Source organism: Argentina silus (assembly GCF_951799395.1).
Source record: "Argentina silus genome assembly, chromosome: 1".
Taxonomy (NCBI): Eukaryota; Metazoa; Chordata; class Actinopteri; order Argentiniformes; family Argentinidae; genus Argentina; species Argentina silus.
Window position 1 is genome coordinate 19,272,076 of NC_139655.1, and position 27,620 is coordinate 19,299,695.

Sequence of the window (27,620 nt, forward strand, 5' to 3'; positions counted from 1 at the left end):
ACCATTCACTTGTCTCACAGTGTTCATTAGCTAGCAGGCGTGGAACTCCTTCATACTGAGCCATATGATAATACACATGACCTCAGCCTTCCTTCAATAACCAGGCTGCTGCTCCTCTATACTGTAAGATAGCCATCTTATAGGTGCAATGCCTTCACTCTTCACATGCAACACACACAGGCCTAACATTGGTGGAGAAGCAACACATCTGTTCTAACCAATCAGAGACCAAGGCGGTGAGGAGTTGGACTGGAAAAGTAACGCACCTAATAAAACATATTCAGGCAAAGGAACAAGTGTACAGTTTTGGAGACTTTAAGTACAAAATACAACCACAGTAACAACTGAGGCCTTTGACCACATACATCTGCAATTAGAAAAGTGCTGTAGTTAGGACATGTTTAAGTCAACATAGTTATGGATTTCTCCTGTGAATGACAGGTTATGCAGTGCACTTAAGCTACCTGACAACTATTATGAAGTGTGAGTATTAGAATAGGCTTTGTTAAATGGACAAGTTGTTCTCAGAAGCAAGTTCCGTTGTTCGGTAATGTAATCATTGGTTCAAATAATACAGTATAAGTTTCCCCTCTTTTTTGTCTACTGAAGTGCAGTCTAACAGTCCTGTTGTGTTGTATGTGGACTTCAAAGTAGGCGGTACAGATTGATTCTAGATTCTGGAATACAGCAACTGTTATAGCACTCCTTTGAAATCTATTTCAAGACTTCAAACACCCACCACCTTACACATTCAGAGTGTTTAAAAAGGGATCATGAAAAAGGACCACCTACTGGACTAGTCCATTATGAGAGGGGGGACAGGACAGGTGTTCATACAAACATATGTTGAGTGTTTTTAAACTGTGAGTGGCACCTATTCATGTCACAAGAAGGCAGTGGAATCTTCTAGACCCAATCCTTTTTAAAAACACAGGTCTAGTCTTTGGCTCCTTTACAATTTGCAAAGTAAAAATAATACAAGTAGGCTACAAATACATGTATGAATATCGGAATGTGTGGTCGAATAAGATGCTCAAAAGTAGAGACAGGATAATTTGGTAATAAAACTACATTTCCCATAAAGACTTGTGTGTTCTCAACATGAAACTGACTTTACAGTATATAAATCTAATAAATATATAAAACAAATAAATATGCAATAGTTAAGACAACAAGTGAAAAAGATCTCTTAAACCTTTGTATATGGTGTGAGTGATTACCAAGTTCTAACTAACGAGCGTCTTGTTGTGGTGCTATGTGGATTGTACTCTGTGTATAATGGTGTGTTGATCCCTTCGGTGCTTAGTAGCTCAGAGGGAGCTACACACAAACAACTCCTACTTCACCTCCCCTCAGAATTCACTGTGAGGGATCATATAGTGAGGCTTCCATCAGGGTCAAAGTCAACTTTGTGCAAAAATAAAAAAGACTATGACAATAAATATAGCTTAGTGTTGACATCTTCTAGGTTTACACCGTTCCGTTGCCTTTCTCCCCCTGTTCTGCCAGAATCTTCCAATTCTGCCTGTTCTTCTGGCAGCCCTCGAGTAGTGGAGAGCAGGACTCTGACATACCGGCCAGGGTCTGAGAAGGGGAGATTTACGGTTATTAAGACGTGACAATGTGGAACAATGACATGGATCGTGAATGTGGGTATTCTGCTTTTTTGTTTCTGTTTCTCAGCCTTACCTCATACAGCTGCGTGCAGATGGCATCAATGAACGACACCTGCATGCTCGGAATCTTATCCCGCTTTTCCCGATTCATCAGATCCTAAGAAAGAAGAACATTATTTTAAAAACAGCTAAATCAGAAACATAAAACTAACATAAATGTGGTCCCTCAATCAAATTCAGTTTATTTTGCTAAGGGGAACGCAGGTAAACTCTGCCAACAAGTTGAGAGTTGGCATTGAGCACCAAGCCAACATGTAGACAGGCCACAATGTTCCAATCAGCATCTTGGAGCTTTATACGGTAGAAACAAAATTACAACAACCCTGATTTTAAATGGCCCTGGTTCAAATAGGCAATGTAATACTGTAAAGGGTGCAGGTAGGAAGGTTTTCTTACAATGGGTTCAATGTTCAGCTCTCGTCTCTCCTTGTCTCCTTGCTCAAAGAACTCTGTAGCCACCAGCTCGGCTATCTGTAGGAGAAGATAGATAGAGGGAGGGAAAAGATTTACACAGCTGCTTCCTGTCTGTCCTGTCTCCGTAAAAAAATTACAGTCTTTCACTTACTCTACAAGATACTTCACGAGGCTGTGTGTGCACCACCATTTTGTGAAAATCTATTTCAAACATCAAATGGATGCATAAACTATGAATACAGATCATGTGGTGTTTTCATCAGTTACACAACAATACCTCAGTCTGTGCTTTCAACAGTGTTTCAAAGAGGTATGTTGTTTCAGATGGGCAAAGAACAACATGTCTTTGTATGAAAAATACACTTATGCCAGTCGTCTCTTGTCCTTCTATTTGCAAGCTTTTGAGTTTATTAATGCATTTCATTTTCTGAAGATATGAATTTCAATAGAGGTATTTATATGAATGTGATATGAGCCAGGCTGAGGCTGAGAGAGATTGGATATGGCCTAGGTTAGCCTCCACCTGTGGATCAGAATGCCTTCTTTGCTGCCAATATAATCTTATACCCTGCAATAGCACTCAGTATAATGCTCTTTAACATGTTTAACAGAGGAAAGACAAAGAGAAACCAGAGAGAAACAGAAAGTTCTGCCAAACAAGCAGGAACCATACTGCGTTGAATGACTTGATCTGTTTACAAAGGGTAAAATGGGTCCCGACTAGCCCCTAGGGCTCCCAATCAGAGAATGTATGTGTGTGTGTGTGTGTGTGTGTGTGTGTGTGTGTGTGTGTGTGTGTGTGTGTGTGTGTGTGTGTGTGTGTGTGTGTGTGCGTGTGCGTGTGCGTGTGCGTGTGCGTGTCTGTAAGGCAGCCATCTGTAGAACACTGATTGGAGCTGTGTTATCAAGACTACAGAGCCACTGGGGAGTTCAGCTGGAGAGAAAGGGAGGCAGGAGGGATCAAGAGAAGCACGGTGCATTTTCTGGTGCACAGCTTGGATGATCCGCCCTAATAGTGTTTCTAAAGTGTTTGTAAGAGTGTATGAAATAATTAAGATTATTATTATTATTATTATTTTTTAAATATGTTTGTTCGTGCATTTCTGTTTTATTGGGATAGAGACAGTAGAGATTGACAGGAGGGATGGGTGAGAGAGAGGAGGGATGACATGCAAGACATGTCAAGGATCGGAATCAAACCAGGGACCTTGCGATTATATGGTATGCGCATCAGTGTGCTACGCCACTAAGCGCCCCCCAGAATTGTAACTACTACATATTAAATTGCTTTCATTCTGTCTGTCTCATAGAGTCACTGCTACTATTCTATTATTGTTTATGAAGTCATTGCTGCTATTCTATTATTGTGTATTGCAATGTTATTGTATTATTGTGTTACCACTATATTCAGTGCTACTACTGTGTTTTCAAAGAGGAGAGCCAGAAGTTGTGAGAAAGAATTTCATTGGATTGGACTATCAAACACACACACCCCTGTATTCCAGTGCATATGACAATGAAACTTTGAATTATTGTGAGTTGAAACCCATGTGAAATGCACTTGACTTCTGTGTTTTTGTCTGAAATAATTCCCTTTGAGTCTATGTAAGACAAATAGCATTGTCACAGAGGTGTGTGTGTGTGTGTGTGTGCGTGTGTGTGTTCAGACGGCCCAACAATTTCTGTCAGTTCTGGAGATGTTATGTAGGGACACAAAGGCAGGGACGCAGCTGTGTGTATCCATCCTATACTAATGAGCATCAAACTGTCTGCATGCAGGCACATGCACACGCACACGCACACGCACACACACACACACACACACACACACACACACACACACACACCCCCCCCCAACACCCCACACCCCACACCCCACACTCAGGGCTAGAGTTGCCTGCCTGCACCTGGGACCCTAATGAGGACCAGGGGGACTGGCGGACAGCAAAACAGAGATAGAGAGAGTCAGAGAAAAAGAGAAGAAAGAGATCATGGAGAAAAAGGTGAAAAGCAGGAGGAACATAAAACGTTTAAGAGCAAATCAGACAGGAGAAGGTAAAAACGAGTGGGAGAAAGTAATTTTCAAAAGAGAGCTCCCAAATAAGTAACAGGATGTGATTCTCAACTCGAGAGTCTAGTACGTCTTACCCTCTTCTGCACTGGCCAAGGCTTGGTAATGGCTGAGATATCACATGCAGTCATCAGCATTGACCTATAGGGGGCGACACATCAACACAAAACCATGAGACATAACGCACTTAGAGCCATAAAAAGGTAAACATACCAGGGTTGTAGAACATTCCATGTCAATTCATGGTTTCAATTCATCCCCTACTCTAAACTGACATGGAATTAACCAACTCTGATACACTGATCTTCTGGTGAGTAGTGGAGATGGATTACATCAAAGGGCCCACTCACCTTAACAGGTCTCTATGGTAGTCATCATCCCACACAAACTGGCTGTTCTTTGTCAGTTCAAAGAACTCTCCTCTCCTCCTTGAGAACAGAGAGATATCCAATTACCCTCCTATCTACCTATCCGCCTCCAGTCTAGCCACATGCCCACTCCTCAAAATAGGAGAGACAGAGAGAGAGGGTGGGAGAGAGAAAGATGTGTGACAGAGTAGAGGTGAGATAATGAGATCATTTGTGGGGAATCGAGTGGAGTAAATTAGTTATCAGTACAATTGAAGAGTTACAAGCCTGTTTACTATACTCAGGAACTCAATGACATCTCTTCAAATTGCACTAGTAAGTAACTAATTTTGGATAAACCCTCCACCTTCAAGTATATAGCCCTTGAAACTGAATTGATTGACAAGGAAAACTTGATATGAATAAAAAGTGACTTGAATGGGCTCCTTCTCTGGACTAGTGTCCCAGCTGTTAGTGACACAGGTACCTACTTCATGTACAGGGCCAGGTCCGTCGCCAGAATAGCCCTCTCGATCATCTTCAGAGTGGTCTTGTACTCATCCAGAGACAGACTGCTCAGGATCTGGTTCCCCTGGTGGGGAGAGGGAGGGAGGGAGAGAGGGAGAGAGAGAGAGAGCGAGAGGGTGGAAAGAGAGAGAAACAAGGGTGCAGATTAAAGAGAGAGAAAGAAGACATCACACCTGTTACTGCCAAGCCCTCAAGGAGCAGAATGGTCCACTAAAAATGACAAGAGAGAGAAAGAGAAAGGGAGAGAGAGCAATCAAGCTATAGACATCCCCATAATAAAGCCACTGATATCAAGTTCAACGACAGTGTGGTTGCCATGACAACACTAGTGTGCAAACACAGGAATACAATCAATTCAAAAACTGGTTTCCCTCTCCTTTTGTTTGCAATGTGTGTACAAATGTTTGTGTATGTGTGTGTGTGTGTGAGAGTGCATGCATGAGTCCCTTAGACAAAAGATAAGTGCTACTTGTGAGTGAATGTGTGCCTACAAAGATGAAGATGACTCTTTTTCATTAGAGTTTATTGCAACATAGCATGGAGCAGGGACCATAAAGTGGAAATGAACAATTGTTAGCATCTCACTGTAGATTGATGCATTAGAGTGAGCGATGCCTGGCTGTGTATATGTGCCGTGTGTGTTCTTACTGGGCTATTGAGGATCATGAGGCACTGGTCAAAGTGGTGGTGCTCCATGGTGGAGTGGCAGTAAAGCTGGGCCAGGGGGTGGTCACTCCTGGGGGATACACACACATAACAGAACAGTGAGGACGGAGAGACAAAGACATCAGTCAAATATATATAGACACACTTTGATGTCCCAGTGTTGTATTTAGTATGTTACGGGGACCTCTGTATGTAGGAGTTGTTGACACCTCTGTGGTCCAGGTCATGACTCAGGGTGGCGATCATCAGGGCTAGGATCTCCAGATCATTCAGATTATTCTGACAGGTGGAGAGAGGGAGAGATAGAGAGATGGAGAGAGGGAAAAACAGAGAAAGAGTATAAGTGACAGCTTATGTTTATCACAAAGGCCATAGTACCAGCAAATAGCACACACACGCACACAAAATAAAAATATAGCTAGACAGGTGCTTATCGTGCTTAAGACAAACAGGTGCTTATCGTGAGTTATAATCACAACGCGCAGGAGACAAATCCTTGTGCAAACATACTCACATGGCAACTGTCGACACACTGTGTAAACCACTCATTACACCCAGAGAGGTGTTCAGCATTTAGCTGGGTTTGCATGAGTGATCAGCTTATGCATTACCTCAACCCCCCCCCATCTCTTAACAACACCACTGTTACCATCCTCTGGGAAAGGGTGTGCATTCTTTGAAAACAGGGCTGAGCATATACACTGGCACAGAGCTTTATTTTTATTACAGAAGTATATTTTTAGATTATGTTTGGAAGTGTGTCTCTGAAATTGTTGTGTACAGGTGCCTTTTCAAGTGTCTTTGACTTTAAGCTATTTTTCACAATATCCACATGAACCAATATTCTCCCATTTGCCAAGCTAGTGATAGGTATCTGAACAAACTGACCCGTTCTAGGCATGTTGACTCATCAGCTATTGGTCAGACTGTTTGTGGTGGGTTATTGATTAGACTGGCTGACCCTGCCTCCCTTTCTGGCCAGCCTTTGACTGGCTGCACTGACCTGTAACCGGCCGGACTTGAGCACGGCGAACATGCACTGGGAGGTGTTGAAGGCATGTCTCCAGTTGTGATAGGCCACATTCTTCCTGTAGTTCTTCTTGACACTCAGAATCCACTGGCACAGACTCTACAGAGAGAGAAAGAGGGAGGAAAAGAGAGAAAGAGTAGTGAGAAGAAAAAAAAGAGAGAGATATGAAGAGACACAAAAGGAGGAAACGAGAGGGGACTGCGAGGGACAAACAGACAGAAAAAGGATTGAGGGATATACAGCAAGTGACTGTGACTTTAATTACATCTCTGCAATGAAATTTGGTCCTTTTGCAATCTGATTGCCAATATCCTCTCGATCTGGGGAAAAACATTGTCCATCCGGCTAATCAAATGAATGGATTATGTTTATTCAATCTTTCCTATCTATGGAAATGTATCTATGTATCTATTTATAATGACAAAATTCATAAAAGAACCAAACTTCATGAATGTTTTTTGGTTCTGAGGTCAGTGAAGAGGTCAACCATGGCTAAATCTAAACCACAGTGGTGGGATCAGTACAGCCTGGCACTGATCTTGAGTCAGTGTGAGGCCTTATTTATGCACTGGGGTGGTCAGCATGTCTGCTCTCACTCAAAAAACTTCCAGCCGCAGAGAGCCCTCTGCACCAATCAAAGCCTCTCTTTATGAGCCCTCCGTCTGCGGGCACTCTCCAGGGCAGCCGTACCATAAAAGGACTGCTTCAGAGAGAGCAGGGTAAGGACAACCGGAGCCAAATACACTCTGAAGTAGGAAGGGTTGATGCTGGCAAGGGCAAGGTAGTGGTCGGTATACTCCATCCAACACACTGTGTACACAGTTATAGGGGGCGAGGATACAAAACACTCATCAACACACACACACACACAGACACACACAGACACACACAGACACAGACAGACACAGACACACACACACACACACACACACACACACACAGGGAGCAGTACCTTGTGCTTCATCTGGAAGTTCTGGACCAGGTTGAGGTCCACAAACATGCGGATTGTGGCCTGAGTGGTCTCAGTGTCAGACAGGTCAAAGTCACTGAAGCTGAAGTCCATCAGATGCAGGGACTGGGCAGACGGAACAGTGGCAGCCTTCAAAGACAGAGAGAGAGTGAGAGAGGAAGAGAAGAGTGTGTGAGATGTTGCATACACATAGATGCAGGCGCAGGCGCACACACACACACACACACACATACACACACACACACACACACATACACACACACATACACGAGTGCACACACAGGTACAACCATACACACACAAATGCACACACACATAAACATGTGCGCACACACACACTTTCTAAATCCCTAGGGACCCAGGATCTCTAGCCGGGATTAATAATCTATGAGCTGAGATCAGCAGAGTCAGAGGCACACAGGAGGAGCATCTATCTGTAATCTGCTCGCCTTCCCTAAAGCTGACAGACAGCAGTTGGACAGAAAGCAGACAGGCGACTCCTAAGGCACACAGGATCACTCTCTCTCTCGCCATCCTCCTCTCCATCTTTTGCTGTCTCTATCATTCCCTATCTCACTTTTTATGACTTCCTCTTTTGTCTGTGGTTGTACATCACTCTCCCTCTCCTTCGCCATTTCTAACTCCCTGTCAGTGTGTATATATGCTGCTGTCTCTCTCTCTCTCTCTGGCATTTTCTTGACCTCCTTTTCTTGTCGTCTATCTCTCTGTGGATCAAGGCAGCAGAGTCAGCAGAACAGATGAGCCAGAGAGAAGCCTCTAGGATGTACTATACTGTAGGGACTGTATGGTAGGTAGCAGGACTAACACTGAGAGGAACCACACAATGGGACCACGCTGCAACACTACCGCATTATCAACACTATTGTAGATAGTATGACAACTACAATTTAACCCTATATAGTATGCAAATTAGTATAGGTTAACCATGCAGTAACTACAATAGTATGAAAAGTAATTTATAACTGTAAGTATGAAGTAGTAGAGTCTATAACCCTAGGTAGTATGCAAACTAGTACAGTCTATAACCCTAGGTAGTATGCAAACTAGTACAGTCTATAACCCTAGGTAGTATGCAAACATCAGAGGTATCCACATCAGAAGTGTCCATCAGAGAGCCAATAGCACAGCTGTGGTGTAGTCTGTAGTTGCCTGGGGAAGAAGACATGATCTAAAAATGAAACGGTGGCCCATATACTGACAGAGTGACACCTCCCCTCACCACGGCCTCTGGGAGCAGAGTTAATTAGGTTTGGTCTTCAGACAACTTCATCTCAGGACAGACATATCAAGTGTGATCTTTAGAAAAGGTCAAACTATGTAATTGGGTGGGGGAAATAGGGGCTGATTGCAATTTTGGCCCCAGTTTGGTAGACCCGCCCTCGACTAGTGAGAATGGAACCCCTTAGAGACCCTCTGGGCAGGCTCTGGATACTGTATGGCATCACTGAGAGATGATCTAATATGAATGTCACAGTGGCTCTGGTGTTGGAGATAGAGAGAAAGAGAGGGAGGTGGAGAGAGAGAGGGGGTATAAATAATATAAATGCAGTTATATTGTTTTGTGTGGAAGAAAGAGAGCAAAAGACAGAGAGAGAGAGAGAGAGAGAGAGAGAGAGAGATGGAAGAAGCAAGACAGGAAGACAGAGGAATGATCATAGAAAGAAAGGAAGAAGAGAGAGGGTGAAAGGAGGAGAAACTTATAGTAAACGAGGCAGCCCAAGCTAGTATAGTACAGTAGCTTTAGCTGAAACTCCTCTCCCTATGTGGTCGTAGCATCTCTGCTCAGTTAGGATGTAATGAGACATGTCATCATAGCTGTCATATTAATACACTAAATGGCTGCTCCCCCTCTGGACCGCAGCATGGACTGCTAGCAGCTGAGCTAAAGAGCCTCCATCTACATGGCTACACGAGGAGTTAAGTATGCTGACATCTTAGCTGGCAGGAGACCTGAGCAAGATGATTACACTTAACCTCTATTAATCATTGCCAGTCTTTACAAACAAATGATGCAGGCTATGAAAACGACTTCTGTTAAGTCAGGAATAAAATGACTTGATTGGAGTGCTAACCTTTTTTATTTTTTCCCCGAGGCCATTATCTCCCATACATGTGTTTCTGTGAGAGGGGGCCCATATTGGGTTTCAAATTGGTTGAGTTTTCATGCTAAATCAGCAAAGAACTGTCTTGTTACATTATGGCTAAAGCCACCTCATCTATACAATGCCTTTCTACTGAACCTGAAGGAAGACAAGTGTGTGTGTGTACTGTGTGTGTACTGTGTGTGTGTGTGTGTGTGTGTGTGTGTGTGTGTGTGTGTGTGTGTGCTAAATAAATAAATTGTAATTTACCGCTGTTACCTGGAGCGCTCGCGTCTCTTCCTCTGCAGCTGAGGCGTGATACGAAAGGACCTGAGAACAAGACACACACACACACACACGGGTTACATAAATATGACCAGAATTTCACATTTCTGTGGCTGACACACTCTCTCCCAAGACATGTATGACCTTCTCAGACACCCATCCTTACACAAGCACGCATGCACGTACTCTACACACGCACGCACGCACGCACAGCGGCATTCATCACTGTCAGGGAGCTCATTGATAATTGGGGGAAAAACTGTGGTGAAGTGAAAGGAGGTCAATCAGTCTGACGGTTAGCCCCATGGAGCAGGGCTGAAGTGGAGGCTGCTGGGTAACGGGCACAGTGAGTGTCAGCTGCAGGGGAGAGGGGACGTCACTGAGCCCTGATGATGACAGCTCCAGAATAGAGCAGTCAGTCAGGGGAGGAGGGTGTGCACCTGTCTGTAAAGACTGAAGAGTGTTGATATGATAGACTTTGTAGAATAGAGTGCACTCCACTTTGATGCAAAATGTCAAGAAGTATTATGCAGGTTTTTTCCTAGTGTGTATGCGTGTGTGTGCGCGCGCGCGTGTGTGTGTGTGCGTGTATGCATGTGTGTGTGTGTGTGTGTGTGTGTGTGTGTGTCTCACCTCCAGTGTCACCACCTGTTTGGCCATGGTTCTCTCTACAGTCTCGTACATCTGTGTGTTCTGGATGCCCAGGCCACAGAATATGGCAAAGGCCTCCAGGAACTGCTCGTCATTACGGTTGAAGGCCTTGACATTCCCTGACACCTCGTCCATCTTGTTCACCAACTGACACACACCTTCAAGACACACACACACACACACACACACACACACACACACACACACAAAACATGACTGACATGCTTCTACACGCTTAAATGTTACCAACACATGCCTCCAAGACACACACAAGGCAAACACCATTCACGCATATCCCTAGACACAGGACAAGACAGTTTTGAATTAATTCCAAGGAAATTAAGGTGAGTGGAGGATGACATTATTCTAATGGATTCAGCGTCTTAAAGCAGAAGCAGTGTTTTGAGTGTCTCAGGGACTCTTCAGGGGTTTGAGGAGACCTGTTTTGTTTGATCATTGGGGACATACAGTACGGTGGCCATTATGGCTGTAATCTAATGATGTTTGGTAATGATGCTAATGCTAATTATGTTAACGCTAACTAATGATTTGTGAATGAATAAATGAATGAATGAATGAATGAATGAATGAGGGGAAAGAGGAGGACATGAGGAGGAAATGTTATTATCAATGTTGTCTGAGTGTTAGGTCAGATTTGCCCCTCCTGCCTTGTCATAGTGGCTGGTGTTTAGGGTTGCAAAGGATGGGAATGCTCCCAGTAAATTGTAAAGCTTTCCTGGAAACATTCAGAACATTGGTAATTTACCGGAATTTGGGCAATTATCAATGTATCTGAAATTGTAATACATTGAATTAGGATTTTTCTTCAATTATCTACACAGCCTACTGGATACTCTCAATGCAAAATATAAAAATATAAGCAATGTCAGATATTATGTAGAAATAAAAACAGTGAAAATCTGATTGATCTTATTGCAATAAACTCCCCCTCTGCTTTGGTACTCCTACACTAGCTCAAATGCAAAACGCATGCAACAACTTACACAAGAAGTTGAAGAGTCCAATAATTAAAAAAAATTGAAGAGTGTAATTGAAGAGTTCACACAATTTCAGAGTGAATACCACTTAGGAAATCAGGCTCTCTACGTTTTAATTTTTAATCCATTTATTATTTATTATATTATTATTTAACTTTTGCCATGAAAGTGTCCAGTAGGCTATGTAGATCAGTGGGAGAAAATCCTAATTCAGACTCTGAAGCAATAACGAAGGGGGTGCATACATTTTGCATGGGGGTGAACACTTTAAAAGAAGAAAATTAGGTGATCTTTACAAATAATCACAAACGGTTTCCTAAATATATCCTGTGTAAAGAGGCAAGATGAGATGGCTTTAGAATGACGTTTGGTTGACTTAAGCCATATACTATTACAACACCAATACATTTCTCCAGCAAAGATACTTCCATGAGGCTTATCACTTGATATTCATCACTTGTTACTTCAATTAATGAACACTTTAAAAGAGCTTGTCATGAAGTCTAGATTGTTATTTGTTTTTTTCAAGCCAGCAACATTACTATTAAACACAAAATGCTGTGAATAAGGTTTAAAACACTTTTTGTTGTTGTTGAAACATGATCATGATACAGAGGGGAAACATAGGGTGTACACATTTTTCAAAACAGATGACAACCCTATATCTCTCTGGGGTGATTTGGCTATGTTAGCTACTTAGCGAGCATTCTGACCTAAACTGCATATTTCTCCATAACAAAATGTTATACCATCTCAGAACTCATGAACAAGATGGGCTTAAATAGACAGTTTCAGAGTAGGCTTTCAAGAACAATTTCTGATAATTGTCAAAGTTCCCATAAATTCTCAAAATTACCTGTTCGGGAAAGCTTTTTTGAAACTTACGGGAATTTTGCAACCCTACTGGTGTTACATCCATCCTTCCTGCCTGCCTAGTTGAAGTATTCAGTGCATTGGCCTTGAAGATGAAGATATTGTGGTTTCCATTTCACAGCCAGTTATAACATTAGGCCTGTAGACACAATCACTATGTCAGGTGAAAAGAGAGAAGAGAGCAAGACAGATACCTATGACTTTATCCTTCTTGCCATTCCTGATAGGAGTGCAGAGCAAACTCTTGATCTGGTTGCTGGGGTGGTCAGGGTTTTCACTCTGTACATGGAAAAGACACTGAAAATAGTACGAAAGAATCCCAAGATGAAATGCTGGAAAACAACAAGTGTCGTCATGAATGGGAGGCCCTTCTACAGTATACTGACCGTCCAGGGAAAGCGTTGGTCTTTGTTGACATCAGAGATGTTGAGGGGCACCATGGTGTTCTTCACATACTGGCCATACATGTAGTTGATCTGACTCACGTCACATTCCCTGGGGGAGAGAACACATGTTTAACCACAAATTTAGATGAACTGGAATTTTCTGTGAACCCCAAATAATGTATTTCCCTCAAAAGATTAATAAAGTTGTATTGTATTGTATGGTATTGCCTTGTATAGATAAGCATGGGTGAATAAGTATGTGGCAGAACATTCTCTTTCTCTCTGTCATTCAGTGCCTGCTGGCAGGAGAATGATAACCTGCCAATGCTACTCCTGATACGGTGAAGCAGAAATAAGATCTGACTTAAACACTAAAACAGCTGTGCCTCAAAGACTGGAAATAGGCCAGTGTGTTGAAGGCTCCATACCAAGACCTTAGTACATTTTGGCTGCCTAATGCCAAGCCTACATACACAGTGCATAGCTAACAAAGTCATATACTCCGACTAAGCCCATATTTACTGAATAATGTCCTTCTATATACTCAGTTTAAGTTTAAGTTCAAGTTGGCGATGGTTGTTAGTTTGTGTGTGTATGTGTGTGTGTGTGTGTGTGTGTGTGTGTGTGCGTGTGCGTGTATGTGCATGTGTGCGTATGAGCTCATGTGCTTGTGTGTGTGTGTGTGTGTTGAGAGTCACAGGTTAGCAGTCAATGCAGGATTCCATTTTGACAGGGACATTCCAGCGGAGAACACAGAGTAAAACAGAGATGTTCTCATTTAAAAGACTGCTTGGACGTCCACGGCTTGGGGCTAATTATTACAATGTGTTCTGAACACGCTGACCTAAAATGAGGAATTTTTAACGGCTAATGGATACACTGTCAGTGTGAGATAAAACTGTAGAGTAAAATTGAGGTGTGATGAGTCAATCAAACAAATAACAAATTGTGCCTGGATTGGACTTTTAGGAATTCAGGACATTCAGGATTTTCCTTTCCCAGTGACACGCCATGTAATTTTGGAATCCATTGCCTGAGGTTAATGTCATTACAAAAACCTCCTGCAGTCAGAGCTAACATCCTGCCGTTAGCCGTACCATATGGCCCGGGTCTCCCAACGTGACAAATGACAGCCCCTTCACCCAGAAGTGCACAGAACAGCCTATTTAGGCCATTACAATATGTAAACAGAGGAGAAACGTTTGGCTGCGATGAGCCAGAATGTAAAAGAATGAGACACAATGATAGAAAAAGTAACGACATCTGTTTCTTTTCACTTCTGTCCCACGACATTTCAGTTTCTATCGCTCTCTTGCGTGTGTTCTCTTCTCTGTTTCTTTCTCGCTTTCTCTCCCTCTGTCTATCTTGCACATTCCCTATCTCTCTGCCGCTCTCTCATATACACAAACTACACATACACGTAATATTCTCTTCCTTTCCCTTGCCACACACACACACACACACACACACACACACACACACACACACACACACACACACACACACACACACACACACACACACACACACTCCTATTCAAAGTGAGGCAGGTGGAGATAAAGATTTAATTGAACAGTAGGCACTGGTGGCTCAGAGGAGAGAATAAATCATCCTCTGGATCAGCCCTGGGATTTAGTGACCGATAAAATTTCAATTGAAGGATTTTTCATTTTTCCTCGCAAATGATGAGCAGCCAATCTATCTCATTCTCCCCTTCTTTCATCCTCCTTCTCATTCCCTCTCTTATTCTACCTCTCCTCCCCTCCCCTTTCGTCCTCCCTCTTCTTCCCTCTCACCACTCTTAGCACCCCCCCCCCGTTCTCCCTTTTGAATAGATCTGATTAGCACTGCTCCAGCCAAGACGTTGGTAGAGCATCATAAGCTTGTGTGATGTATGAGCACACAAAGCCCGTGTGGTCTGACCTCGGGTGGAATGCAACCCCATGACCTTCCACATGATAGAGATCGATAGACCACACACCACACTGTCTTCGACAGCACACTGTATAACCACTGTAGCTCTGATCACTGTGCCAAGAGGCCAGAAATGACGGCCAAAATCTTTTCCATGTATTCATCAACCATTATCTAGAGTCAAATAATTACTTAAACAGCTTTTTTCCTTCAGTGACATTTTTCTTCTTAGAAGGAAATAAAACACATTTGTGTTTCGTCTAAAGTGAGGTCAATTGAGTCCACTGCAGTAACTACAGATCATGAAGCACAAGGAGAGAAAACATACATTTGAGAGGGGAGTACCATCGTTAGCTCTGATATGCTCCCCAAACTGACACTCGTGACTTGCCCCTCCCCTATGGCTCTCCCAATGTATTTCTCCTATTGAACTCTGAGGAATGGCTTATTGAAGACATGAAGAATTGCCATGCCACATGTGCAACTAATACAGCTGTCAAGTTCTATAAGAGCACATTGCTCTTGCCCGAGCACTTGGCCTCCTAGATCAAAACAGCAGTGGATATGCGTGACATGTGATTGTTAGGACCATCTCACCAAAACTGCTCATCCAAGAAAGACAAAACCTGCCTTCATCATGATAGGTTAGTCTAAAGAGGTTGTGATTGAGGATCTGTGAAATAGACTGTAAGAGGTTTTTCTTAGATCAGGCCAAAACTGTGTCTAATAAGAATATAACGTTAATCTCCTGATCAAGTGCTGTAGCTATTGGCAGGGACGAGAGCTGTGTTTCTTCAAAGAGATCCCTGAGGACCTTGTATCAACACTGTTAAAGTCAGAGGTAGAGGGCTTCACTAAAACATCATAGCTCTGACTGCTGAGGGATGGATAGTGGTCTCTCTCTGATCCCCCCCTCACTCCACATACCAATCATAATCTGAAGAGTGTCCTGAAAATAGGATTTTTTGGAAACTTGAGGAATTATTATGAGGAATTAGGACCAATAACATGTGGATGTTGTCCATTTCAGATAAAGGTTATCGCCTTACCTTTTGGGTCCGTCCACCGGCTCTCCAAGCTCCTCATATTCCATGTGAAACACACTGGAGAAGGAGTTCTGTAACACAGTTACCACAGTGATTATTACTGATGGTGGGTAGCAGGATATGCCAGTGTGCTGTGTGGCTGTCCTAATGCTATTAGTCTCCAATGACAGCACACACTAACTCAGCACAGACTAGTAGCATAGACCTCCACTTGAGAGAGATGGGAGCGTGAGTCAGCCCTTATAAAGCCTAGACCTACACTTCGGAGAGAGTGTTTGCTTGTCACTTGAGTGTGTGTGAGTGAGTATCAGGTAAAGATGATGAAGACCCCCCCCCCCCCCCAGAGGGTTAGGATTAGTGTTGGGGTCAGCCATTGTCAGATGCCCCTGGAGCAGTTAGGGGTTAAGTGCCTTGTTAAAGGGCACCACAGCAGTGTAGGCACCTTAGATATGATGCCAGCAACCCTCCAGTCACCAGCTCACATCCAGCTCCCTCCTGGCGTGGGGATCGAACCAGCAACCTACCTCTATAACCTCTAGGCTACCTGCTGCCCCTAAAGTATGTGTGTATACTGTAAGTGTGAGTTTTCTGGACACATATCAGGTCCCCCACTCCCATAAATTAAGCAATTACCGTGAAAATGGCAATAAGCGAACAACCACAATCCATACAACCTCGAAAATGGCTCTCCAAGGAAAAAATAGAGAGGTTGATGTATTACTCACCAAGACTTGCCAGAAGCATTCCAGGACTCACGGTTACCCCCTTATAGGGACTTGTTTTCAACCTTGCGCTCCCTCCGTAAAGTATACTTTTTCCATTTTTAAGAGCCGGGAGGTTGAGACAGGATGTTAGGGCTCCGGAGTATGTCATCCAGAGGAGTTTGAGGAGGAAAAGTCTTAGTTTGGAAAAAATCTCCGCTTCACTTTATCCGAATGTAATTTGTAAAACTTGATCTGAGTTAAGTCTATGGCTCCAATGTAAAACCAAGGTAAATCAACTGATGTGAGCAGCAGTAGTGCTCTTTGCTTGATTTGATAGCATTGGCAAGGGAGACAGTTAACAAGACATGTCATGTCTGTGATTGTTTCGTTTGATAAATGATTCAAGTTGTTTAAGAACTTCCTGTCTGATAGATGAAGCACATTCCCCTGTCTGAACCTGCTGTTACATCACATCTCATAGTAACAAAACAGCAACAACAGGAGACCACATTGGAGCAGATTGAGAGAGAAACCAGTTGGCTTAGCAACTCTTGGGTTCAGAGAGAAATACACATTGATCCCACCCAATGGTATGTGGTGTATGGGATTCTAGCCAGTTCCAGACCTAGAAGACAACACTCAGATTTATCTCTCTTAAGAGGAAAGTTTAACAACAGGAGACTGCTTGGGAGGACATGGCAAACTTCCCGTCGTCGAAACAAATGTCTGGCCCTATCAAAGATCATGCGCACGCAAGCAACACGCGCACGCAAGCACGCACACACACACTCACACAGATGTATGAGATTGTAGAGAGAGCCATGGACAAACAAGGTTAAACTGAGTGAGACATATTTCAGCCATTTACAACAAGATGTCGCAGTGGATGAAGGCATGCCCATGTTTCTGTTAACAAGATTTAGGAGCTACCACTGACAACAGATCAGTATGTTCAGAAATAGCTTTTTTATTTATCAGGTATACCTTGTAGATTAAGGTTTATGCAGAGTTACCCTGTAAGCACACACACGCACACGCACACGCACACGCACACGCACACACACAGTACACACACACACATACAGTACACACACACACACACATACAGTACACACACACACATAGGAGAGAGAGAAAGGACAGAGTGGACAGATAATGATAGAAAATAGGCGATTGAATGCTTTGACTAACACTGTGTGTAGGTGGCAGGCCTCTGTTGACAGAGTTTCATGGTGAGTGAAATAAATCATAAAAGTGGAGGAAAGAAAGAGAGGAATGATAAAATGCTGAAAGAAAGAGATTGGATTGATAGTAGGCATACTGAAGTAAACAGATATTCCTCTGAGAGGAGAAAGGGCAGTGGTGCTCCAGTATTGAATACAGAACTGACTTCTGTATTCCTCACTGCATCTCCAGCCTTTTATGCCTTTCAGCCTTCACATTCAAACAGTCCACAAAGCAAAATGTGATAGGAGCATTATCATGTTTAAAGGGATAGTACACTCTCAGTAGATAGTGATAATCTTCCCCATATACGGTACGTGTATTTTATATTGAAATCTACAGATTTAACAGGCAGTATTTTACAGAATAGCAACATAGCTCTATCTAAGTCTACTTTGGATTTATAGAAAACATTGATGTTTGCAGTCAGCTATCCCTTCCAGACTATACCATCGCCCATAGACAGTCCCCAAGCATTTTACAGACCATGAGGGAACACTGTAACAATAGAAGGCTGTTTGGTTCCATTAGTGGGAATATATATGAAATGCCAATGAAATATAGAAAAACGTATGAATGCATTCAGCCGAGTCTACAGTACAATGAGAGACATTATTCTTGAGCTGCTGGTTTGTGTTCTGCCTCCTACAATTATGAAAGAAAGTAGGATGGAACGAGGCCTGGAAATATCCACTTAGATCTGCAGTACAATTCCAGCACAACTGTTGATGTCTATGAAAAGTAACCACTATCTGCCTCTAGCTTTACCCCTCAATATACTGTACCCATTACAAACATATCTTTACACAGACAAACACACACACACACACACACACACACACACACACACACACACACACACACACACACACACACGCGGTTGTTAAAAGGACATCCATCCAGTGCATCTTCCCTGAAGAAGGCCAGTGTTGATGTGTCCTCAACTGGGAGAGAGAGAGGAGCGCTGCTCCCTGCCTTTAAAAACTGACACTGCTCTCATTTATAACAGAACCACAGGAACAGCACACCCCCCTTATTTAGCCCTGCCAAGGAGGCAATTACAATGTTTTTTGAGAAAAACACACACTCACACACAGACACACACAACATTTGAATTTCTACTTTTCAGTGAGGAGGGAGAGTGTGATTTATTGCAGTGATAGCAGAGACTGCAGAGCCAGACGTGTCCATTATGTTTGCTCCTCTGTTCTGTTTATGAGTTCTCTGGAGGAGAAAGGATGGAGATGACTGGGCCCGGCTAAAAGCTTTTCTACCCTGGATCCTGCAATTTAGACCCAAACTGAAAATGGGAGAAGTTTCTTTGTACTAAAATGAGTCACCACAGTCATAGGAGAAGAAAGGGACTCACTTAATGCCACTGCAATGATAGTGGCCACTCCAGCCAGAGGGAATCAATTAGGATCTACCCTCTCTTTCACTCTTGTGTGTGTGTGTGTGTGTGTGTGTGTGTGTGTGTGTGTGTGTGTGTGTGTGTGTGTGTGTGTGTGTGTGTGTGTCTACTCACCATGGAGTCTCCATCAGCTATAAACACAGTGCAGCTCTGTGCCTGCATGAAGGAGAGGATGGTACCAGCAATCTTCCTCAGCAGCACCTCCAGAGACTGCTGCTCCTCCAAGATCAAACTGGCCAAGTCCAGAAGTACCTACAATACACACACACACACACACACACACACACACACACACACACACACACACACACACACACACACACACACACACACACACACACACACACACACACACACACACACACACACACACACACACACACACACACACACACACACACACACACACACCAGGTGTGTCATACTAGCATCATCAGTTGCTTTGCCTATCATAAATGTGGGAGGAGTGACATGAAGGTGTACCTGGTTGCGTCTGTTTTCCAACTGGGAAGTCTCATAGAGCTGGGCGTTGTGCAGGACAATCCCAGAAAAGGCCAGGTAGGCAGAAAAATCCTGTAAAAAAAATAAAAAGCACTTGAGCTGGGATCAGGGTGTAGCATTTACAGAGAGAGAAACACAAACCTGGCAACCCACAAACCTTGCAAACCTAGACAAACACTCTTATACTGAGAGAGAGAGAGAAAGAGAGAGAGAGAAAAAGAACTCAGCTGCATTTCTCTTACCTTTTCATCCTGTTCAGTGAAAGTGCTGTTGTTGCCACACTTCTTATTGATGGCCTGCGCCACTCCTACCACCTGGGAGAGATGAAAGAGAGGAGAGGGGGATAGGAGAGGAGAAATGTAGATCAAACACATAGAGGGTGAAGATCCATCAAAGAATCTAACAAAAAAGGTTGTTTCAAAACCGACCCAAAATTCCATTTGATCTCAATATCAAATTAGAAATTCTCTTTCTTTGGTTTCCACTGGGAAGAGAAGACCTAGTGATGTGAGATACCCATGGTCTCTCATCGGCTGTCAGTAGTTCTTTATGAGTAGAATGGAAACATGTGAAGTCTCTATGGTATCCCACAATATGTGGATAGTACTGGAGACCAGGGGAGGCTGGTGGAGGTAGAAATAGGAGAACAGGCTCATAGTAATGGATAGAAAGGAATGAGGCATGGTATTAAACACACAACACAAGTCTTTGATACCATTCCTCATTCCATTCCATCCGTGCATTACAATGAAACCGTCCTCTGATTTCTACCTCCACCAGCCTCCCCCGCTGGAGGCACATCCAAAATATCTACATCCCAGTATGGTGTCTCACCTCTTCTCTGTGGTTCTTGATAGGCATACAGAGTATGCTCTGGGTCTTGTACCCTGTGATAAGGTCAACCTCTGCATTGAACCTGGGGTCCTGTGGAGACACAACATTATACAGTATGAGTCACCATGCTTATAAATATCATCAAACACGCAACATTAATACGAAGACAACAGATCACACGTTATTACTTCATTAGCCTGAAATGAGTCTCACAATAATACTGTTGAGCAGCAGAAACCGATTTCATCAACGGATAAGAGGCAGTTTATGTCAGAAGTAGGATAGGAGAGTCCAACAGTTGATCCAGTAAAATGTCAGAGGTCCAAAATGATCCTTCGATGTGAGATACTATTAAAGAACTATATGACTCCAGATGAGTCACTTTGTGGTGGAAAAATCTCTCAAGATTTGGTGAGCTGATGTACTAAAGCCCTCTACTAGCCTTGGCTCTCCTCCCACCCACTCTGACCTTTCACTACACTGCCTCTGTCCATTACCATTACCATGCACGCTCATGGGGACACGCTCTGTAACTGATAAGATGAGGTCTGATGAGGACTCTCTCTCTCTGTCTCTTTCACGAGAGAGAGAGAGAGTTTGTGCGTGTGTGTGTGTGTGTGTGTGTGTGTGTGTGTGTGTGTGTGTGTATGCAGTGTGCACCAGGGTGCCTACAACACCCTGACATAAATGACTACATTTTATAACTAAAAGATTAACAGAATACTGATTTCACAACTCAACACCCACTTTCCAATTTCCACCTAAAATCTCCTCTGACCTCCATCCCACATGAAAAAAGACAAGATCCACTATTTCCCAAATGAGTCACTTTCCTCCCAATAACAGTAACAAAGCCCCCTTGACAAGTGTTCTTTAACTTGAGTTTCAGACCTGGGCTCTCACATCTGTGACCAATGTAGTGATGGAGAATGCTATGGTTGGGGCCAGACAGAATCTGTGGAGGTATAGTTTAGTTTCCCTAACTCCTCAGAAATAATTTTGAATTAAATTAATACCTCAGAGTAACTGAAAACCAACCAAACGTTAACATGAAAACATAGTTCAGATACGAGGACAACATTGTAAGTGTATTTATAAGAAAACACCCCTACAGCTTGGTCTGGACCAAGCTATTGCCAACTACTTTACCCACAGAGGGCAACACCAATCAAAACAACTGGAGGGAAGTTTCACTCCTTGTCTCACCGCCACTTTGAACATAATCCTAACCACCGTAACCAGGGTTTAACGAACCAATCAGAGAGAGAGGAAGTCCCTAGGTAGGGTCTACCACTGCTCAGAATGACGCAGATGCACTTCCTGAAAGTTAGCTGTTCTACACAAAACACAACACAGGACTGGTATCAAGTTCTAGCGATCCAGCTGGTGGTTTGTTCTGTAGACACACACACACACACACACACACACACACACACACACACACACACACACACACACACACACACACACACACACACACACACACACACACACACAAACATTGCACCAGATTAACCAACTAATTGGACACAGGTGCATGGACAAGGAGTGACTGCCTCTCTATTTTCATCTCTTTCTGGCTCTGTCTCTTTTAATCTCTCTCTCCCTGCCTCTCTCCCTCCTGTCTCCACTCTGGGTCCCTCTGTGCTTGTTGGAGAAAACACCTTGCCACTTAAGTTAAGGGCTATAAATATCACCAATAAAGCCATCATTGGGACACTGTTGGCGGGCAACCAAATTGCTTAGCTAACCGACAGGTAATGTAAACAACGTGGTGTCACATGATGTCACATGCATGCGTGCATGCATTAGAGTAGACACATACACACACTCTCACACACACACACGCACACACACATGCACACACACGCACACATCTGCTTCCTCTTTGAAAGACACATTATTCCACAGGGGGGTCTGCTTGCTATGCTAGTGTGTGATCTCCTCTTCACATGCTGACACATCGTGTCTTCCCCACACATGGCCCCCCTCCCATCCACTCCTGCTTTTATCCCCATCTCCACTTATTTACACAGCTCAGACGCTACTGTGGGAGCACAGGGACTTTTGATACTTTTGGGCCAAACATGTCAGGAAGACATCCAATTACACACACACTCACACACACACACACACACACACACACACACACACACACACACCTACTCTAAATGCCTCTTTCTGAGATTAATTGAACAATAGGTGTTCAAGGCTGACAGGCGCATGAGAACACTTAGTTTGTGCATGCACACACACAGCACACACACACACACACACACACACACACACACACACACACTCACATGCACGCACATAAACAGAAACAATCGTAACTGTTCATCATCCATGCCTACAATGAGCCATGACATTACCAGAGGGTTCAAAGGTTAAAACCTACTCTCCGAGCATTGTCAGAGCATTGTAATATGACAATATGATGATTAAATAGATAGGAATGCTGGCCTCACTCATAAATACAGAACAAATGTATACTTGTGAGAGTACAAATGGTAAGTTGTGCCTATCGCCATAACATCTTAACCACACAGTTAGTGACAAGTTCCATGGCAGTGAAGGCCAAGTCAGTCCTCCTTCTTTCAATCCCTGTACCTGGTGGCCCAAATAGCCATTGTAAACTCATAGGGACAAAGGAATTGTCTCACTTTGAAGTTGAGTAACTGTGGTTTACTGTTAACATGTGATTTGTTTTCCCTCTGGGGGTACACCTCTCTGAATGTACGTTTTCAAAACATGGGGTACATTCCTGAATTGAATGGAATTTGACGCTGTAACTGATAAGATGAGGTCTGACTGGTTCATCCTGACAACAACTCTGATTTGAACACAGTTAGTTAAGGTGTGGGTCTCAAATATAATGTAAGGAACAGTTTTCTCTCTTGTTCTTCCCGCTGTTGTTTCAGTTGGTGAGTATATTCATAGGCCCTACCATATCTCCTATCATGAGTCTAAGAGTGTCTTAGTGTCCCCTGTGATTATGTAGAGGCTCGGAGACACACATACGTATGTGCACACACACAACTCTGTTCGTATGTCACACACTTTATTTCCGACACCACTGGGACAATTTTGATGAAACTTGGGTGAATGATGCGTCTTGCCATAGAGATTGTTTAAGAGTTTCGAGGTGACGCCCATTCATCTTGTGATGATGCGGCTAAAATAATATCAAAGGGTGCAAAGAGGCGAGCGCACCTCAGAACCTTTTGGCCAATTGACCGTTTTCAAATAATACGGTCAAATCCTTGGAAATGAATCAAGTAAGCACTACAAGCTCCTGTAACTTTTCAGCTTTCTTCACATCTGTGGACTGCCTTCAAATAAACGCAAAGCTGTAAGACTGATAATGAATTTAATAAGTACTACACGTTCCAGTAACTTTTCAGTCATACGTTGAATAATTGTCAGCAATTCACACAAGGAGGGGCACTACATCATTCATGGGGGACAATATGTTTACTGTACACTTCTTAATATTAGAACAAACTTTGTTATTAAATATACAGAGCCCTGTCAACCCTTCTTATTGTAACTGTCAACCTATAAAGATCTACAGCAGTTTGATTATTGATTGAAGTCAGAAAGTGATATGTGTTGAAACTTGATCCCCATCAGGATCGATAGCCTCAAACTGTCAGGGGACGAGGTGTCAGGAAAGACGTATGTCTGGGCTCTTAAGTAAAAGACCAGGTCAACTCACAATGATTTTGAGTGTATGTGTGTGTGTGTGTGTGTGTGTCCTTCAGTCCTGTGGCCCAATGGTGAACTTTAACCCCCCCCCCCTCTCTGTCTCTCTCCCTCTCTCTCTGAGGCTGTGGTATGGGCTTGGCTAGTCACTTTCTGGGTCATGTGCTCTGTCAGCAAGGACTACCCAACACAAACACACACACACACACACACACACACACACACACACGCACACACACACAGCAACTATTATATTCATCATCATAATCCTATCCTCCACACAAACCCCACCTGACACTCAGCTGAAAAAAGAGACAGAGGCCGCAAAAAAGGAGAGGAACAAAAAAGAGGAGAGTACTCACCTCATAGGCATTCTTTATGTTGAGGGGCTGCCCAGTGACTGCCACATGTCCCACAATGCCCTTGTTCCACTCCAGGCGGATGCAGCTATTGGACACTTCCTCAAGCGTGGAGCCCTCCGCCACGTCGAAGAGACGACTCACCAAGAACTTCCTGTTGGAGCTGTCCTCGCACACCTGGGATGAGATGACGAAGGATCAGACAACCAGTGATACCATCTGCACATGCATCAGGAAGGAGATCTGGCATATCATTTCATTGGAGGCAAATACAATGAAAAGGTATGCTACACAGGTTGTTCATTCTGGTTTGATTCTAGCATGAGCTAAGATACTAGCATGAGATCCTATACCCATTCTGTACTTAGCAAGTAAGTAAGACATTAGCATGACATCTTACTCTATACTGCCAGAACAATCTCATTTTACTACAATATGATCCTTCTCTTTCTCCTCCTACCAGGAAGAGGGAGTAGCGGTCGGCAGAGATCAGCTCGTTGATGTGCAGGAAGATCTTGTAGCACAGTGCCGTCACGTCCAGATGACTTGACACGTCCCGCACCAGCTCCAACAGCCTGGCACAGCGGTCGCCACCCCTGGCACTGCCAACGCCCCCGCCTTCACCCATCACCTGGGCTCTGAGGGGCACCGGCACTCGGTCGGCGTCGCTGAGGAAGGTCAGAGAGCCTTCAGAGTCCTTGACCACGATGGGTCGCAGCGGCCTGTCAAACTCAGATGCAGAGATCTTGCGGGTGGGGGTGCTGGGAGCCGGGCTGGGGGACGGGGCTGGGGAGGGGGAGCGCCTGTCGTAAAGACCCAGGGAGGAGGCCGTGAAAGGCTCTGTTGTGGGGACCTGGATGGTTCTCTGGGCTAGGGGAGCTTCTTTGGTGGAGGAGGAGGAGGAGGAGGAGGAGGAGGAGGGCTGGATAGAGTGGACTCGCTCAGCGAACCAGGAATTCACCATCTCCCTGTAACAACACAACAGGCAGAGTGTTAGAGAGAGGTCCCAGAGCCTGTGTTTGTGTGTTTTGTGATTATGCATGAGGGGGCTCTCTAATCAACCAGTGGATTGTCTCATCAACAAACAAGGCTGGACGAGAAGACAATTGTCTGAATTACAGCAAACAGTAAGAAGGGCAAATACACAGAACCAGTACCTTTCAGGACTGCACTCTCTCTCTGTCTCACTCACTCACTCACTCACTCACCTCACACACACACACATTTTACTGATATATACTGGCACCATATATACTATATACTGAACCAGCATTCAAAAACATTGTTAACCACAGGGTCTTGAGGCCACATCCCAACCTTTTCATGAACGTCAAAGACTTTCTTCACCTGAGCAGCCCTGCTGAAACCCCATCGGCTGTAAAATGCATTTGCCATGAAATTTGCCGGTAGATTAGGCTCTCTGCCAGGGAAATAAAAGTCAGCTCTAACCACGGTATAACATAGTGAGCCAATGGGAGTGGACTGTTATCTCGCCAATCATAAGAGACTGGTGTGTGTGTGTGTGTGTGTGTGTGTGTGTGTGTGTGTGTGTGTGTGTGTGTGTGCTTGCATGTGTGTGTGAATGACACATGGGCAGTCAGTAGAATAATACTGACCCAGTCATGAGTATGACCCCCAGTGAGAATCCCCCACCTTAATGTGTCCTCAGGAGGTATTGCTAAATCAATAGCTTTCAAAGAACTGTGTTTCAGCCTAAACATCCGATTTCCTGATATGTGCAAACGCACATATTTTAAAGTTCCAATCAAATGCTTACTTTCATAATGCAATTTGAACAGCTAGAGGGGAAAAACTGTGTAGGAGTAAAACATATGTAACCTGTTATTTCTGAGGAATATGGCTTGGGTTTTTATGGAAAATTGGATACTGTAGGGAGGGACAAACTAAAAGGCTGTCTCACTTGACTGTAGTGTAGACAGCAAACCTGGATGGACACAAACACATTATTTGTGGGCTTAGTAACCTCCTTTCCAACATGAAGACACTGATAGTTCGGATGCCAGGATGCCAGTTTCAAAATATGTCAAGAATAATGCCACTTTTGAAATGAAGGATGCCTATACTGGCATTTGCCAAGGAGTTTATAATGTTCCTGTAATTTCCTGTAAATGACTGTGTTTACGATATGTCGTTGACATGAACAAATAGCCATTTGAAATATAATTACCATGGCTTATCTAAAACACTATCAACCATTTTTTACAGTGAAATATCACAACAGCCTAAATCTTCAGAAAATCCCTTTGTGCGCATTGGGAATAAAATGGAATCATTACAATAAAAGTTAATGATTACAAGTCTGCCTGAGTTTACTTGCTTATTTTGGTAATGGTTACTGATTGTAGAACCGACGGTAGTGTTTAAATACAGTTATGTCAATTAACTCTAAGGAGACTCTGACACTGGACAAATCCGTGCGTAGTAATACTTCTGGCGTTTAGGGATACGGCTCAATGGGCGCGAATAAAATCACATTTATCACCTCGTCTCTCGAGTTCAAACACAACGGACGCAGGTATGGTTTAATACCTTTCAACTGACGACAACACAAATTGTCGCTCCTAATTTCCTCACATCAAATGGAGAGTGAGTATGTATCGACAATAGAGCAATGCATGTTTCGAAAATACAATTAATCCGTTTGACGACTTGACTCTCATCCCCTTACCTTGTAGCCTTCCTGATAAAGTAGGAGTGAGCGAACTCCAAATGATCGTCTAGCCACGCTTCCATCCTTCCGCTTTCGGGGGGATAGCAACCCTCCATGCTGAAGCTAAAATTCCCCAATTTATCAGATTACCATCAACGCTCCGCTATGATGGGAGCTCGAGCAATATCAGACACCCTTGCGCAGTGTGTGAAGTGTCTGATTTGTTTCTGTTATCAAGCGAGCACCGAGCGCTT

At 43.6% G+C, this 27,620-nt stretch overlaps 1 protein-coding gene across 3 annotated transcripts; it reads right to left on the reverse strand.

The window, feature by feature from the left end:
- Positions 1–27,620, reverse strand: pde5ab (phosphodiesterase 5A, cGMP-specific, b). 3 transcript variants are annotated; one of them, XM_083671065.1, is made up of 22 exons: positions 27,385–27,620; positions 25,156–25,663; positions 24,699–24,872; positions 20,632–20,721; positions 20,040–20,111; positions 19,780–19,869; positions 19,411–19,548; positions 15,961–16,028; positions 12,998–13,106; positions 12,806–12,890; positions 10,723–10,898; positions 10,084–10,134; positions 7,685–7,831; positions 6,706–6,831; positions 5,887–5,981; positions 5,685–5,772; positions 5,000–5,100; positions 4,512–4,589; positions 4,239–4,302; positions 2,073–2,147; positions 1,690–1,773; positions 1–1,584 (listed from the first exon to the last, which is right to left on the reverse strand). In XM_083671065.1, the coding sequence occupies exons 1-22, from the start codon at positions 27,480–27,482 to the stop codon at positions 1,471–1,473; spliced, it is 2,631 nt and encodes an 876-aa protein (XP_083527191.1). In that variant the 5' UTR covers positions 27,483–27,620; the 3' UTR covers positions 1–1,470. The 3 variants fall into 3 exon arrangements, with proteins under 3 accessions (XP_083527191.1, XP_083527190.1, XP_083527189.1); XM_083671064.1 differs by having other exon boundaries at positions 10,075–10,134; XM_083671063.1 differs by having other exon boundaries at positions 10,075–10,134; positions 12,806–12,908.

What these genes read in the sequence shown, in the direction of transcription:
- pde5ab (XM_083671063.1), bottom strand. Translation starts at nt 27,482, where the DNA reads ATGGAGGGTTGCTATCCCCCCGAAAGCGGAAGGATGGAAGCGTGGCTA. An exon ending in TTTATCAGGAAGGCTACAAG is followed by an intron (nt 25,664 to 27,384) that starts GTAAGGGGATGA and finishes GTGTTGTTACAG; the next exon opens with GGAGATGGTGAATTCCTGGT. An exon ending in AACAGGTGGTGACACTGGAG is followed by an intron (nt 10,135 to 10,722) that starts GTGAGACACACA and finishes TCTTGTTCTCAG; the next exon opens with GTCCTTTCGTATCACGCCTC.